This window comes from Odocoileus virginianus, chromosome 6, assembly GCF_023699985.2.
Source record: "Odocoileus virginianus isolate 20LAN1187 ecotype Illinois chromosome 6, Ovbor_1.2, whole genome shotgun sequence".
Classification (NCBI taxonomy): domain Eukaryota; kingdom Metazoa; phylum Chordata; class Mammalia; order Artiodactyla; family Cervidae; genus Odocoileus; species Odocoileus virginianus.
Genome location: NC_069679.1, coordinates 33,375,603 through 33,391,834, shown reverse-complemented (window position 1 = coordinate 33,391,834; position 16,232 = coordinate 33,375,603). Strand labels below are relative to the sequence as shown.

The 16,232-nt window shown below is 37.6% G+C and overlaps 1 protein-coding gene across 1 annotated transcript; it reads right to left on the bottom strand.

Annotated features, from left to right (window-relative positions):
- Nucleotides 1-1,846: 1,846 nt before the first annotated feature.
- TMX1 (thioredoxin related transmembrane protein 1) lies at nt 1,847-16,013 on the bottom strand. Its single transcript, XM_020908624.2, has 8 exons — nt 15,782-16,013; nt 12,898-13,013; nt 11,122-11,167; nt 8,453-8,581; nt 6,511-6,556; nt 6,310-6,411; nt 6,135-6,201; nt 1,847-3,461 (listed from the first exon to the last, which is right to left on the bottom strand). Exons 1-8 carry the CDS (start codon nt 15,931-15,933, stop codon nt 3,283-3,285), a joined length of 837 nt encoding a protein of 278 aa, XP_020764283.1. The 5' UTR covers nt 15,934-16,013; the 3' UTR covers nt 1,847-3,282.
- Nucleotides 16,014-16,232: the final 219 nt, after the last annotated feature.

The following is a 16,232-nucleotide window of genomic DNA, read 5'->3' as shown; positions in this document are numbered from 1 at the left end:
GGACAGTTGATTCCATTAATGGCCACAATTTGGTACTGATATTATCACCATTTGTAATGAATGCATAAACATTTTTAAAAAATCATTAAAGGAGAAGGAACAGTTTAGATGTTAGTTCAAGTGTGTAACTAAATCTTACTACCTACAGATTATCAAAGTTCCAATTTAAACTTAATGTTTTTCTAGTTTCAGTATAAAAACAGGTATAAAAGTTGCTGTGTGTGCAATACCAACATATCTAAAACTGCAATAGCATAGTCAATTTAAAATTTACTTTTAGGATTACACAATTATACTCAATATGACAATTCATTTAAATTCCAAATCTAACAATTATGAGTAAAAGATTCATATCAAAAGTAATTTGTCAATCATACCTCAAGAAAGCTGGGGGGAAAATTTACTGAAAGAATTCTAACTACCACGATAAATCAGAATATCCTAAGTAACTGTAAAATGAATTAAAATGTTCATTCAAAAATGTTTCTCTCATCACAAGTCCAGAACTATGCATTTTTATGCACTGGGTTCAATAAAGAAACAATTGCCTTGAGAGAAAATTTCTTTCAAGGGCATCATTTACTGTAATAACCTTTATATATTACCCAATAACACAGGACTGCAGGTACTGAGTTCTGGTTATTTCTTAATAGCATTTGTTGCAATATTCTGATAGGAGAATTCTAAATTGTATTTTCATATATAAATTCCTAGATGTGCAGTACTCACACTGAAAAAAGCACAACACTTGAAATCTTTGAAAGATTCAAACTTCACCTATTTCTGCCAGTTCTCTGAGCCTTCAACTGAATGACAGATAAGGCTCAGCTAGCACACACTGCTGCTGCTGCTAACTCGCTTCAGTCGTGTCTGACTCTGTGCAACCCCATAGACAGCAGCCCACCAGGCTCCCGGTCCCTGGGATTCTTCAGGCAAGAACACTGGAGTGGGGTGCCATTTCCTTCTCCAATGCATGACAGTAAACAGTAAAAGTGAAGCCGCTCAGTAGTGTCCGACTCTTAGCGACCCCATGGACTGCAGCCCACCAGGCTCCTCCCTCCATGGGATTTTCCAGGCAAGAGCACTGGAGTGGGTGCCATTTCCTTCTCCATACTGCAGTAGACTAAATAATCACAGAAAAACAGCACCACTCCAAATACTCAATGAATGAAAAATGTTACCTATGGAATCATTAAACTTTTGTCAGTCTTACTTATTTAAGTATTTAGGCAGTACATAGTAAATGCTGTATTTTCTAATGATCAGATTTCAATACTTCAATGATGGAGCTGAATGCCCAGGGCAGGGAGGGGAACAGGGTTCCCCAGGATGCTGATCCCGCATCTTATTCACTCGTGAGATGATCTGGAGCTTAGTTGCCATGTGCAGTCCTTTAAACCAATGCAGAAACAAAAGGTGTCTATTAAAAGTAAAACGATCCCAACAGTTTCTGTAAGTAAGCCTCTGGTGTGAGAGAAAATGGACTATTCAGGTATCTACAGTGACAATCCTAAGTAATACAAGATACATTTCTTTTCTGAAATATCAAGTTTACATGTTCAGTCTACCTGTAACTTCCTGTACATATTGCATTTTTTAATCACTTAAATACTTAAAAATATATGATGTGTAAGACTAGAAAAATAGAATGCTTAATTAACGAGCAGCATTTCTCTATCATCTCAGATAACAAGAGATACATATGACTCTAGCCTTTTGATTACATGTATCAAGTATGTATACAGTGACACCACTATTCATTGAACACTGTTAAATACATATTAAGCATCAGTTAAATATTTAAATATTAAATATTAACTAGTCATCAATTAGAAATCACACTTGCTTTCAGCTTCAGTGAAGCACTTAGAAAAGTTTATTTTGTGCTTAGGTTTTTCTAAAGCATCACAAAATTATTACACATCCAAACTCTTCAGGGGTAGAATATTTAATATTCTAAAGGAGAGGCCTTTAAAGGGGACATTATAGAAACTATTACCGTAACAGAGAGGTGATCCATTCAGATTATCTATGGTTCTTCCTTTTATTGCCGCTAATACATTTCTATACTGCTGCCCCACAACTCTGCCCACTTCCTCTTTTGCTGTAAGGTGAAAACTACTCTTCTTTAAGGAGTAAAAATATATTAAATGTCTCATCTTGCTGATACCTATCTGTGAAATACCACAGTAGAAAGTAGAGAATACAGTTTGTCTTTTCAGAAACATAAAACTTTATGAGTTTAAATCATCAAACATACGTTGATTTTGTACAATCAACTAAGAACTTTTTGGATGAGGACAAATATACATTGAAAACACACACTATAAGATGCTTTTTCCTGAGGAGAATGCTAACTTCATATCATATTAAGCTTCTGTGAATTTTCAAAATAGAAATACCAAGGCTTTTCCACAAAATCAAATAAAAATCAGGAATGTTCACCTTCACATCCAAAAAAAGAAGTACAGGTTCAACAATAATGATGTAAAATCTGAAACAAGTAGCCAAGATTTTAAGTTATCAGATGGCTTTTCACTTTAAGTATTCTTCGGTAAGCTTCAGTTTGAAACAATTTATTAAAACATGAAAGACATTTCCAGGAAATTATCCAATTTGGAAAATAAAAAATGTAACCCATGGTAAGAAAAATACAAATCATACACTGAACACAGGAGAACAAAAAAGGCAACCAACCCTTATAAACTTTCTAAACATATCCTGTATTATCATGGGTAGAAAACTGTAATTAAAGTAAGGTAGTTTTTATTAGTCGCAAAATCTAAAAATATGAATAAATTTTGGACTTTAAAGGAGATAAAGGGTTTCAGAGTTGTTACTGAAACACACATTTCTTGAGACAATGGGCAAAGTTCCCATTAATGGGAAATATGTTCTCTTCACACAGTGAAACTGAGAAAAATTATATCAAATGAGAAATCTTCTTCTCTAAAGTAATCTCCTTAAATACCTCAATAATGCAATACTTGGGAAATGTAATTTTCAACTCAGACTTGAAAGTTATTATGAAACAAACATACAGAAATCTTATTGCTTGGCACCAGATTTTCCAAAAATGAAAGAACTGTTTGAACCACCATATTGTTTTCAAATCCTATTTTTTCACAGTGCTTTTATTTTCAGAAGGTAGAATGTTCAACCTAATGACAACCTAGACTGAACCTTGCAATGTACAAGCAAGTCACAGTTCACTTCAAACCAAAACAAATGATTGATCTTCTGTTTCTGCCAAAATCATATGAAAATATTTGCAAAAATTAACTAGGATTTATCTGTGGCCAGTGAAGGACCCACAGAACGTTGTCTTACAGCATTCTGTGCAAAGTCTTTGTTTGTTCCTTCTTTGCTTTCAGATTCCTCTTCTGAAACATCTTCTACATCAGCCTCTTGTTCTTCCTCCACTTTTTTCAAAGGTTGAGAAGATTCTGGTAGTAATTTTCCTTAAAGATAAAAGCCAGAAGTGTTTTGTTGTTAATGTATTAGAGTTGTGTTAGAGTACAATCAAGATACAATTCATATGCCCATAAACTTCGGCAATGACTTATCAGTCATGGTTGGATTTCCAACAGGAAAAAGCTATATTCAAGAACAAATGATACTGTAAAAATAACTGGTCTGGAAGGTCCATTTTACTTACCGAATTCATTCTTATTACCCACCTATTCATAAACTGAACAGAAATTAATGAACCAGAATTAATGCTGTGAATATGGATGCCTATGAGAAAATAGACTGCATTAAATAAAACTATATTAATTTACAATTAAATCTTCTAGCTAATAAGGATACTAAGACAAACTTCAATAGTACCCTTGTTTCAGCTCCCAGGCAAACAGGAATCAGATGAAAGCTATTTTCCTAGACACCATTTTTTTTTTTAACTGGATTCATAAAAGTGCCTCCCTCCTCCCCATATATATAATTTTACTGAGGCATAATTACAAACAACATAATATACCTATCTTAAGTATACAGCTCAATTACTTTTTTAGTAAGGACATACACACACTACCCTCCCCCCCACCCCAGTTGCAAGTTAACTTAAACTTAGAACACTTAGAACATACCATGTTACTGAGATACAGAACACAGAATCTGGCTAACGAGTTTTTCTCAGTTCAGTGGTCCAAGACCATCCCTAATCCTAGGCAATACAGAATGGAGCAGGAAGAACACAGGGGTGTAAGGTAGAAGAGACCACAGGAAGGAATTCCCATACAGTGGACAATCTGTTGTTTGATCTGTCTGGCATATCTCTTTCTACTGGGTTAATGCCTTCCCTATGCCCCATCCCATGCAGTTGTAGTTGAGTATAAACAACCGTTGACAGCAGTGCTTCTCCACCAGGGGTGATTCTGCTGGAACACTTGGCAATGTCTGCAGATATTTCTGATTGCTACACCTGAGGGGGGCAGTGCTACTGGCAACCAGGGGGATGATGCTAAACATTCAGTTAATGTACAAAAGACAGCTTGTCCAAGTAAGAATTACCCAGCTCAAAAGACCAACAGTGTCAATGCTGAGAAATTCTGATTTAAAGTTTAAAAAAAAAAAAAAGTGAGCCCTCTACACAAGCAGAGTACACCAGAATTCTTTCAAAAGATAGGTGAGTACAGGGAGAAGTATATTTCCTTCTCACTCTGGGATTATGAGCTACAGCTTTCTGTAGTTATGCTCAGGACTCAAAAGAGCCCCAAATGGAACAAGCACAAAGTCATAGAGAACTGAGTAATTCAGAAACATTTGAGCCCCAGGATTTAGTCAACTCTGTCCTCTGGCTTCCTCACTACATGAACCAATAAATTCCTATTTTGGTTAAAATTAGACTCAGTTGGGTCTTTTCCCAGCAACTTAAAATCTAAGCCAAAAACACAAAATGGAAAACAACTCAAATCCAGAAGCCTGGTATAAAAGGGGCAATATCACATTAAAGTATGGATTAACATCAGCAGTGTAACAGATTACCTAAGACAAATCTGTTGTTAGATTTAAGGTTTTCTAAGCAAAAAATATAAATAAAACATACATTCACCAACTTAATTGTCCAATAAGTAATCTGCACTTACTATATTTTTTCCTACAGGTCAGTGGCCCTTGGTGGATACAATTATTCCCTCCCCTCCATGCATGCTTTTTGATATCGGTGCAACTATCTAAGAAATTTTTTTTAAACCCTATCAGTTCTTCAACAATGAATACTTAACTGCCATCTTCACTGAGATGTTTCTAAATTGCTCAGTTCTCTATGACTTTGCACTTGCTCTATTTCATTTCAGAAGTTTTGACCTCAGTAAGTCCTAAGTCACAAAGGCAGCAGAATAGAAATATCAGGCTAAGAGTTCGATTTAGGTTCTACTCTCAGCTCTCATCTCTGCGTGAACCTGGAAACACAGTTCATCTCTCGGAGCCTTAGTTTCCTCAATCACAAAACAGGAAGAGTATCACTTATGCAGTCTACTTTAAAGAGCTGCTGAAAAGCAAATGGGATGACAGAAAGTGAAAGTTCTTTACAAACAGTAAATAAGGCGGCCTTCATAACAGCATAATTTTCAAAATTAAAAATAAATGATAGCTAGGTAAAATTACATTAAGATAAATAGCAGTGAATATTCTAATTCCCATCTTGTAGTAAAATACACAGCTAATGAGACTCCTAAAGCAATGACAGGCATTGCTTTCCCCAATATCCTAACAGAAAAACTTAGACTTGACCAACACACAAAGAAAAAGCCTCAAATGTGGTCACTATACCAATGAGATGACTTCAAGACTGGAATACATTCAACTTTTTTTGACCCAAATATACTCAAATGGATCCCTGAATATTATGGAATTTTCAAACAAATTGACATCAGGTCAATGGTTATCAAATATCTGTTAAGGTACATGCAGTGTTAAAATTCTCCACACTATAAAAGCCAAAATAATGACTATTATGTTCCTAAATGCACTTGGCTGTCATGTCATTCTTACATGAAATATATATCTCTCTTCTGCCACTACTCTGAATTTAAAAACCCTAGCTAGAAAGGCAACCTGTCATGTGTGTGACTGTGTTTATTACAGAAATGAATGGGATTACAGTGAGTAAAAAAATTTAAAAATATACTTACTGGAAGGGTATGCCTGGGGTCTGCGCCTTTTTGAAGGACACAGGAAGTCTGCCACAAATATCATGAACTGCAAAAATAAACATAAGAATCTGAATGTATGATAAACAGCTAGAGCAATTAAATTACAAAATTCTAAAATATTTTCTTCCTAGTACTCCAAAAATGAAGAACTTACAAGTCCTAATAATAGTCCTGAAAGCAGAGTTGCTAAAGCAAACACTGTATATGATCCCCAAATCGGTAATCCAAGGTCTTCAATAAAATAGTTATGGCAAGTCTAAAATCAAAAGAAAAAAAATAAAATAAAAATCATAGCCATTTCTTAAAAAGTGACAGTGTCAAAATGTTTAAAATAGAAATAAATTTTAGCCCTTACCCTGATCCACATAGAGAGCTGAAAGAGTGCGGACATACTACTCATCCTAAATTAAAAAGAAAAACCAAGTCAGATACACAGCTCTGAAGTAAAATACATGTGTATTATCTATATTTTCTATTTTTTACTCTATAATTTCCAGCACAACAGATTTTATTGGTGATATTACTCAAGGTTAGTGATACATCAGTGATTTCAGGCCCCATAGAAGGCTTATTAGCGAAAATCAACAGTTTCTGAATTTTTGCCACTATGTAATATCCTCAAACAAAACATTTGATTTTTTTTCCTTTTCATCTGTTATTTTGCCTTTAACTTTCACTTGATGGTTTCTCCAATGTACTGTGAATCGGGTTGAGCTCTATGGAACCAGCTAGTTTGATGTTAGGCACACTATAAGCAAAAGGAAACTCTTATTCAACCTTAAAATCCTCCAAAGAACACATAAGGAAGGGAGCCTGAAGGAAGACTGGGAGCACTTTCTGAGTCGATCCTTCTCACCTAAGAATTACCCTCCTTTCATATTAAAATTAAATAGAACTTACAATAGTATTAGTTTGATACAGTTTAATAACAACAAAATAATTACCTAAGAAATAAGTCACCACAGAAGTAAAAATAACTATTTTTCACATAATTAAACCCAAGAAATTTTGATAGGCAGTCAGAAAAAAGGTATGCTCCAAAAATTAGGTTTGTGGGTTCTCTCTAGCATAAGCGGCACCACCAACACATACTAATTCACACATAAGCCAGAGCACCTGCACTAGAGTGGCCTAATCCAATCACCAGTCTCTGGCGTTGCTGGGGTGGGGGTGCCCCTGCCAAGCCGACCCTTGGAAGGAGTACCCTTTATTCAGTCTACCAAGAAAGGTGTGAACTGCTGCCCTGAGAAGTCAACAGAGACTTCCAAGCAACCAACCCCCACTTCTTCCATCAGAAAGGGCAAGAATCATTTACGACATGAGATTTCAAATAAAATCAGTTACATTTTCACTCCAACAGAGAAACGTACTTTAATCATGTTGCTTCTGTTTAAAACACAAAATGGGAATAGGAACAAGCAACCAAAACATAAATCACTGTGCAGGCTCACTGCAGCCTGTGCTAATTAGATTCTATCAGGAACATTAGGTGCCTTACTTGGGTTTGGTGGGCATGGTGGTTCAGAGGGGGAATTCTAACAGTTCAATTCAGAGGTACAAGGAAAAGGTCCTAAAGATAAACTTCTATTTTAAAACACTGTTTAGGGATAAACTTTCTTGCACGCCCAGAATCCAGAGCATTCTCTTATATACTAGTATTTCCAATTCTCCATCCTCCAAAGACACAACTGGTAAGAGGACAGGAAGAGATAACTTAGCTGAAATAGGATGAGTCCATGATGGCCTCAGAAAACCTCAATATTCCCAGAGGTCTCTCAAATGACCTGTGAGGCCTTGCTCCCCAAGAAAGTAACAGAAAACCTTCTTGCTATGCCCAATCCTTACTGCCCCATAGACACTGCTCATCCATACTATTCACATAAAAAGTTATCAGGTAGAATAATTCATTCACATTAAAACAAGAAGTGAAATCTAAAAGCAGCACAAGTCAGTACATGGTTGAGGCTTCTCATTCAAATATTAAGCTCGAATGATAGCTTTACCCATTATGTCACTTCTAGAGAAATTATTTTGATGATACAAATGACCATATTCACAGAGCTAAAATATTCCTAACAAGACTTTCAGCTTAATTCTATAGAATGCCTCTATCTTAAAAAAGGACCACACTACCTGTTGGACTTAGAAGATAAAAGTCAAACTAAAAATATCACATAGTAAATCTGAACATATTGTAACAATCCTAGAATTAAAATGAAGTATAAATGCTTTATTTACATGAAATATATAATCCAAGTAATTCTGAAATAAACAAGAGAAAAACCCTTTATACTTACAAAATAGAACCTGGACCAAACCATGATGAAACGGGTTCAATACTTTTCCACTCTTTGTCACTTATAAAGTTTATGAAGTCCTTCTTAGTTCTTGGACCCTGATATCGCCTAAATTCACCATCTTTACAACTAATGAAGATCAGAAGTAAATATTAGCGCTGAATAAATAAACTGTTTTGCCATTTCTATAACCTCATTTTACAATCAATCCTGATACTCAAAATCAGCAATGAGCAATACACAAGTAGCAAATTACACTAATTACCTACCCTTGATATCTTAGCCCCATATTTCATTAACCACTGAGGTTATATTTTTAAACAATCACAAGCTTTAAGACTTTATTATGCTCTTCCAAATAATAAAACTGTAGAATACAGTAAGTATTAATAGTTATACGTCAATTTGTTGTTGTTTAGTTACTAGGTTGTATCCAACTTTTGCAACCCCATGGACTGTAGCCTGCCAGATCCTTCATCCATGGGATTCCCCAGGCAAGAACACTGGAGTGGGTTGCCATTTCCTCCTCCAGGGGATCTTCCCAAACCAAGGAACAAATCCTCATCTCCTGTACCAGCAGGCGGATTCTTTATCACTCAGCCACCAGAGAAGACCCTATATGTCAATTATATATCAGTAAAAACTGAGGAGAAAAAGAAATTCGGTATGTAGATATATCTCAGAAATTACTTTTAAGCCACAACACACATATTAAAAAGATGACTTCACGAAAAAGTGGTTAGAATAGTGTCTAACATTTATTATTTATTAGCTACTATTAAACTAGAGGTGAACAATTTGAGATATTTTTCTAGTCTTTTCAATCGTTATCACATCATCTCAGCCATTAAGCTTTAAGTCACTGGAGGCATCTGGTGCAGTGCAGTGATTCTATTTTACAGTCTGCTTTGTGTTCTTCCTGACACCAACCTCCTCCTTCCCATTTCCAACATATGGACTGCTGCCATAGGATCCCAAGTGCTCTCCCTATTCCCATATCTTCACCATTTCCAATCTACTTTAAATAACACTGCCAGTCTAGGCCTACTTACTTAACATTTCTATTTTGATCATTCATGTGCAAAAACTCCCCACTACTTATAGTAAGATTACAGGGCCCTTAATCTAGATAGCATATTAAAAAGCAGAGACATTACTTTGCCAGCAAAGGTTCATCTAGTCAAGGCTATGGTTTTTTCAGTGCTTATGTATGGATGTGAGAGTTGGACTGTGAAGAAAGCTGAGCACCAAAAAACTGATGCTTTTGAACTGTGGTGTTGGAGAAGACTCTGGAGTCCCTTGGACTGCAAGGAGATCCAACCAGTCCACCCTAAAGGAAATCAATCAGTCCTGGATGTTCATTGGAAGGACTGATGTTGAAGCTGAAACTCCAGTACTTTGGCCACCTCATGCGAAGAGTTGACTCAGTGGAAAAGACCCTGATGCTGGGAGGGATTGGGGGCAGGAGAAGGGGACGACAGAGGATGAGATGGCTCAATGGCATCACCGACTCGATGGACATGGGTTTGAGTAAACTCCGGCAGTTGGTGACGGACAGGGAGGCCTGGCATGCTGCGATTCATAGGGTTGCGAAGAGTTGGACACGACTGAACGACTGAACTGAACTGAATCCATCCAAAAAATTACAGGTTAGCCCCCACTCAAAAAACCACCCCCACTCAAAAAACCAAAGATTTTTGGAGAAAATGGCATTTGAGTTATTTTTGAAGGATAAGTATGACTTCAACAGACAGAAATTAGGGGAATGGACATGAATAAACAACGTGATTAAAAGAAAAGAGCAGGAAATTCTAGAAAATTTCAGGGAGTGTTGAGAAAGCCAGGAGACTGACTAGCCAATTAACAGGCATGTGGAGAAAAGAACTGCATGAAAAGGGTGAGAAGCACTTATAGAGAACAGGTATTTAAACAGATACAAAGGGGAAATAAAAAGGGGAAACAGATATGAACATGAAAAAAAAGACAAGGAAAATCAAGATACACACAGAATCGCTGACTTCTTGTTTCAGGAGACAAGTGCCTCCTGGCAGTCAACACATCAGCTTAAGGTTCAGGGCAGATACAGAGATTTAAGATTGCTTATGGCTAATTTAGAAGATAAAGACAAACTAAAGAGCCTACACTGAAGACTACATAATGGTGTTTATTCTAACTTAACAACTGTTTCACCCACCACTGTTCCCAAGGCTGAGCTACAGCACTTTCTGAGCTAATGTGTGGACATTCCATGCTCCTATTTATGACTGTTTATGAGACAATCCTCAGATGGAACACTTACTTTGCACTCTTAAAAATTCTACCTCCCAGGCTGAGTTTAATCTCCATATTCTCCAGGAACCAGTCCAGTGCAGTGATTTTCCCCCTTACCAAATTTCCTACAGTACTTACCACAACTCTAGGCTCATAATCACTTATGCCACTATTTCTTGTGCACATCATTTTCTAAGACAATTAGAAGTCCCTGAAGTCACGGATTATTTCATACCTCATTCATCCAGCTAAAGGTACCTAAGATAGCACTAAGCAAAACAAACCTTCTAATAAACTTACTGAATATAATGCTCTTTAAACATGATCAAGGCTAGAGGTTACTATTCTGATTATGTCATGATGCATCCCTCATAACTACAGAATTTTCAAATACTTACTGATAAATAGTAGGAAGAGCAGTTATGATAAATCGTCCACTTAGTCCTACAAATGAGAAAGATTAGAACTAAATACAAGAAAAAACACACAGGTTTTACATGGGCTGATCTTTACCTACTTAAAAGCTGACTCGATTATTTAAATACTAATAGGCAAAGAATATGAAATTAGACCTAAAAATAGTTTAGCTGTAAAACATAAACAATAAAAGAAATTTCATTTACATACTTCAAGCAACTTAAAAAAATACTATATATTATCTTAATTTAAAAGTATGTAAAATCTGAATATTGAGGACATTTGTGAATATATATATGTATAAACATTTGGTCAATTATACTACTATAAGATTACTAGTGGGAGGGGGGTTCAGGATGGGGAACACATGTAAATCCATGGCTGATTCATGTCAATGTATGGCAAAAACCACTACAATATTGTAAAGTAATTAGCCTCCAACTAATAAAAATAATTGGGAAAAATAAAATTTAAAAAAGAGATTACTAGCAATGAGTCATGGGACAACACAATATAATTGTAGTCTTATGTCTAAAATCAAATGAAATTGCATTTGATAATCAAAAAACAAGCACAGAGTTTCTAAAGTATTGTTAAAAATGGAAAATATTATGACTCTTTCAAAAGATGGGCAGTAACAATATCAGCTAACATTAACCACGTGTTAAACACTAAAATGACAAAGGACCAATCTATGGCTCAGCTTTCAGATCTGTAAAACTGGATATTATCTATCCTACAAGGTTGTGTAAGGACTACAAAATAAACGCAAAACATTTGGAGCAGTACCTATAATGGTAGTGAGTGCTCACCAAATAGTAGAGATTATTCCCATTTGGGATAGGGGCAGAGTCAAGAATCCAAGTTTACCATGGCCAAGAACTGGTAGGAAGCATCATATAAGGGCAGGGCGTGACACCTGTTCAGGGAGCCAAGTCAGGAGGCCACAACCATGAGGGCTTTGTAATTAAGAGCCCACATCCTCAAATCATTATTAATGGATTAAATTTGGAACCCAATTGCAGAGATTTAGATAATTTGTCAGGGAACGTGACCTGGACTCCACAAAGAACTTCAACCACATGCTCCTGATTCTAAGCTTGGTACAGATGTAAATGCTGGGGTGACCAAGGTCCACCTGAGCCACAAGGTTGTAGGGGTTCTCACAGATGTCTTACATACTTGTCTGGGGCCTGGGATGCAAAGGAAAACAGATCAGAGGTAGTTACACGGGCAAGAGTGAGGGGAGGGCGATGCCTCCAAGTTCCCTTAGAGAAATACAGAAAAGAATGAAGCTGCCGTACACAACCAGGGAACACACTTCACACTGAACCCTCATTAAGGAGGTGGGTAAATCAGCTTAACTAGCTGTTCATAAAACTCATGAAAGGCAGAGTTTAGACCACGTAATGTGGAAAACTGGAGAAGGCAATGGCAACCCACTCCAGTACTTTTGCCTGGAAAATTCCACGGACTGAGGAGCCTGGTAGGCTGCAGTGCATGGGGTCGCTAAGAGCCGGACACGTACTGAGCGACTTCACTTTCACTTTTATGCATTGGAGAAGGTAATGGCAACCTACCCCAGTGTTCTTGCCTGGAGAATCCCAGGGACAGGGGAGCCTGGCGGGCTCCCATCTATGGGGTCACACAGCATCAGACACGACTGAAGTGACTTAGCAGCAGCAGCAATGTGGAAAACAGGATCAACACACATCCTAACCTGCAAAGAAACAAAATGAAACAGAGACTTACAGTACCTGGCTGCTCTGTGACATCAACTTTTGCAATATTAACCTCAAGATCTTCTCCCCATTCGGCAAAACTTTCCCATTCTGGTTGAAGATTCTGACAAGCAGGACACCAAGGAGCATAACTAAGAAATACAGTTTAAAAAGAAAAGTTAAACACTCTAATATGAGCATTTGGGCTAAAAATTCTAAAATGCATAACTTGTAAAGAAAATCTTATATTAAAAACAAGATAGCAAAGTGGTTTAACTTTGTGAAGACGAAAAGGTTTTAAATGTGAATCTAACACTCTGGAAATCAAAAACTATGAATTGATAATGCTAATCACAGAAACGTAATTCTGAGAATAAGTTCTTAAGACACAAGGGGGCTTTTTTATGTGCAAAACAGCTCTTTAAAAACCTTTAGATTTCTCTATATAATGGGGCCAGAAAGCTCAAAGCCGAATTGGGGTTCATCAGTTTCAATAATTTTATGTGCAAGAGTCACAAATGCAAAGTGCTAGTATGAAAAAAAGGAAGCTTCCAGCGCTGTGGTGAATAGGAAACACGTGCCTCATAAAGCGGGAAACACTACCCAGCTTGACTGTCAGGGGAACAGCTGGCCCCAGGGAAGCTGGCCCAGGACTGCAGGCTATTCTAATTTAAAAGGAGCTGAAAACCCTCATTTTTATGTAAAAATGCTACCTCAAAACTTAACCCAGTCACAAACACTAGGCTGGCCAAATGAAATTCTTTGGCCAGACCTTGGTAAACCTTGGGTTTTCAAATCTGTGGCCAAGCATACTAAGCATTTTAATTACTTTTCTGGTATTCCCATGAAAGGCCCTGAATCTTTCAACTTTTCCCATATTGTATATTATCTCATAATTTACCGCAGTTTTTTTTAATGGAATCAGTGAGAATAAAACCAATACCTGTTCAAATAAGAATACAGTTTCTGTACTTCATTTTCTTGACTTATTTTATCAAAATAAAACTTCCAAAAGTAATCGGCATTGTGGAAAAAGACTAGTACCACACACAAAAGTCAAAGTTCACAACAATAAACTGAATTGCAATCAAAGTACCTCTGTAACATAATTCCTGATTAAGATAAATTTAACGTAGATAAGTAACTTGTAATAAAAGCAGATTATTATAAGAAATACTAGACCCCTTTTCAAGTTCCTTTTGTTTCTTAGGTGCTTTTTATAAGGTTTAACTTCATATTCAGTAAGCTAAGGGAAAAAATACTATGGTATATGTATTCTTAATTTCATACAGATGCTCTAATTCAAATCCCCTAATACTCCACTTTTGATTGCCATATTGATATAGTCTGATTAAGTTGATAAAAAAAATCTCCTTGAGTAATACTGGATTGTAATTTGCATATGAATTCATAATCACAATTGCTCAACACATTGTTTATGAAATTGTTGAGTATCTTATGGGTACAATCTGAAACAAGTCACTGAGGACAATGAAAACCAAATGCTGTCCCTGGTTGTATTTCCTCATCCCTGCATCTTCAACAGTTTCTGAACATTTTTTCACTGAGTTACAAACTATATGCATACTATATAAACATTTCCCCTAATGTTCTATGCCTTGTTTGATTTTATGACTTGAGTTATTGATCTGGCCTTCTGGATTCTCCCTTGGGGCATTCCACCTCCACCTTCCTCCTTAACTGACAACCCAACCATACAGGAAAACACCCACCTGAATCTTGTTAAGGAAGGGGGTTGTTCTAATAACCTTTGCATGTCTACACTGTGTTAGTTTCTGGAGACAAAAAGAAAGCCACTATGGCAATACCTAAACATATTAATTAAAGCTATGTCTCTCATCTGTAAAATCCAGGAAATAAGACCTATCTTACAGGATGTGTAAAGAATTTAATATGATAATGTATGTAAAGTGCTTAGAAGTGTTTCAGTTTGGTTCAGTCGCTCGGTTATGTCCCACTCTTTGCGGCCCCATGGACTGCAGCAGGCCACACTTCCCTGTCCATCACCAGTTAACACTCAAAATGGGTATTTTCTACTAATATCACTAATACTACTAATACCACTAATGCCACCACCAATTTAGCGAGAAAAGCAAAGGCAAATAGTTTATTATCTACTGAAACAAAAGGGACATTATTAAAACGAATTAGCACAGACATGATTTTATTCAAACAGCATGTTTAATGCAATACCACTTAGGAAACAAGAGTAACAAGCCATAACATTCAGTACATTGCAAAAACACACACCCAAAGGAAAAAATGAAATGTTGGCAGAGAAAAGCAAAAAAATAAAAAAATTTAATGATAAAGGAAATGAGGATTTTTAAATAATAACCCAACTTGAACTTATTTGGCATTTAAAATACGGCTAATTCATAAAACAAAATTTAAAATAAAAGTTTCCAACTGTAACATTCTAAGTGGACTATTTTTTAAGGGTAATTAGAGAAATGGAGAGGAGACTTCAGTTCAATTCCCTCTTTTGTAGAGTTTGGTGAAATAAGTCTGTGAGTCTCTGAAGACTCATTCTCAAATAAATAACTATACAGGAAGTAGAGAGACCCACTTCCCCCAACCCCAAGTCTAGGAAGAAAAGTTGAGAGAACTCAAAGCTGAACGTAACCTCACAGGCGCACCTCAGCCCTAGCAACCAAACTAGGATGCACACTTCAGGGGAAATTTAAGAGCATTCCCGGGGAAGAAACGAGGAGAGCGTGAGACCAAGGCAGTGGAGGATCCCAATAGAAGTCAGGGGATCTCGAGGAGTCGGGGGGCTCCCGCCCCACAGCACAGAGTCCCAGTCCCGGGCAGCCTAGGATCCGCATGAGAGGAATGAGGATGATACTGGGGCGTCCAGACTCGGACCTAGGACCCCAGCCCGCCGCCCCGCACTCACAATTCTATCATCCACTCTCCTTCCAGCAACTCTCTCCAGTTCTCGTCCGTGATGATGCGCACGTCGCTCCGCCTCCCGTGGGCCCAGGGAGCTCCCCAAAGCAACAACAGCAACACTGCCACCGGGATCCGGAGACTCCCGGAGGGCGCCATGTCGGCCGTTTCGCCCACCCACAACAACCGAGTCAGCCCCACCTCCGCGCCGCAGCTCCTCACTTCCGCCGGCGCCCGCCGATCAGTTTGTGCGCATGAGCGCGGCAGGGTTCGCGCGCGCCCGCGCGCGCCCGCGCGCCTTGAGGACGCGCAATGCGCAGGGCGAAGCTGGGTCCTAGTGGATTGGTTGAGGAAAAAAGAAGGGAGCGCCCTTAGTGCGCATGACAGAGAAGCTTCTCTTCCTCCTTTCTGGTTTGCCCCAGAGCCGTCTTGCAGGACGAGTGAACCGAGGGCGTGGT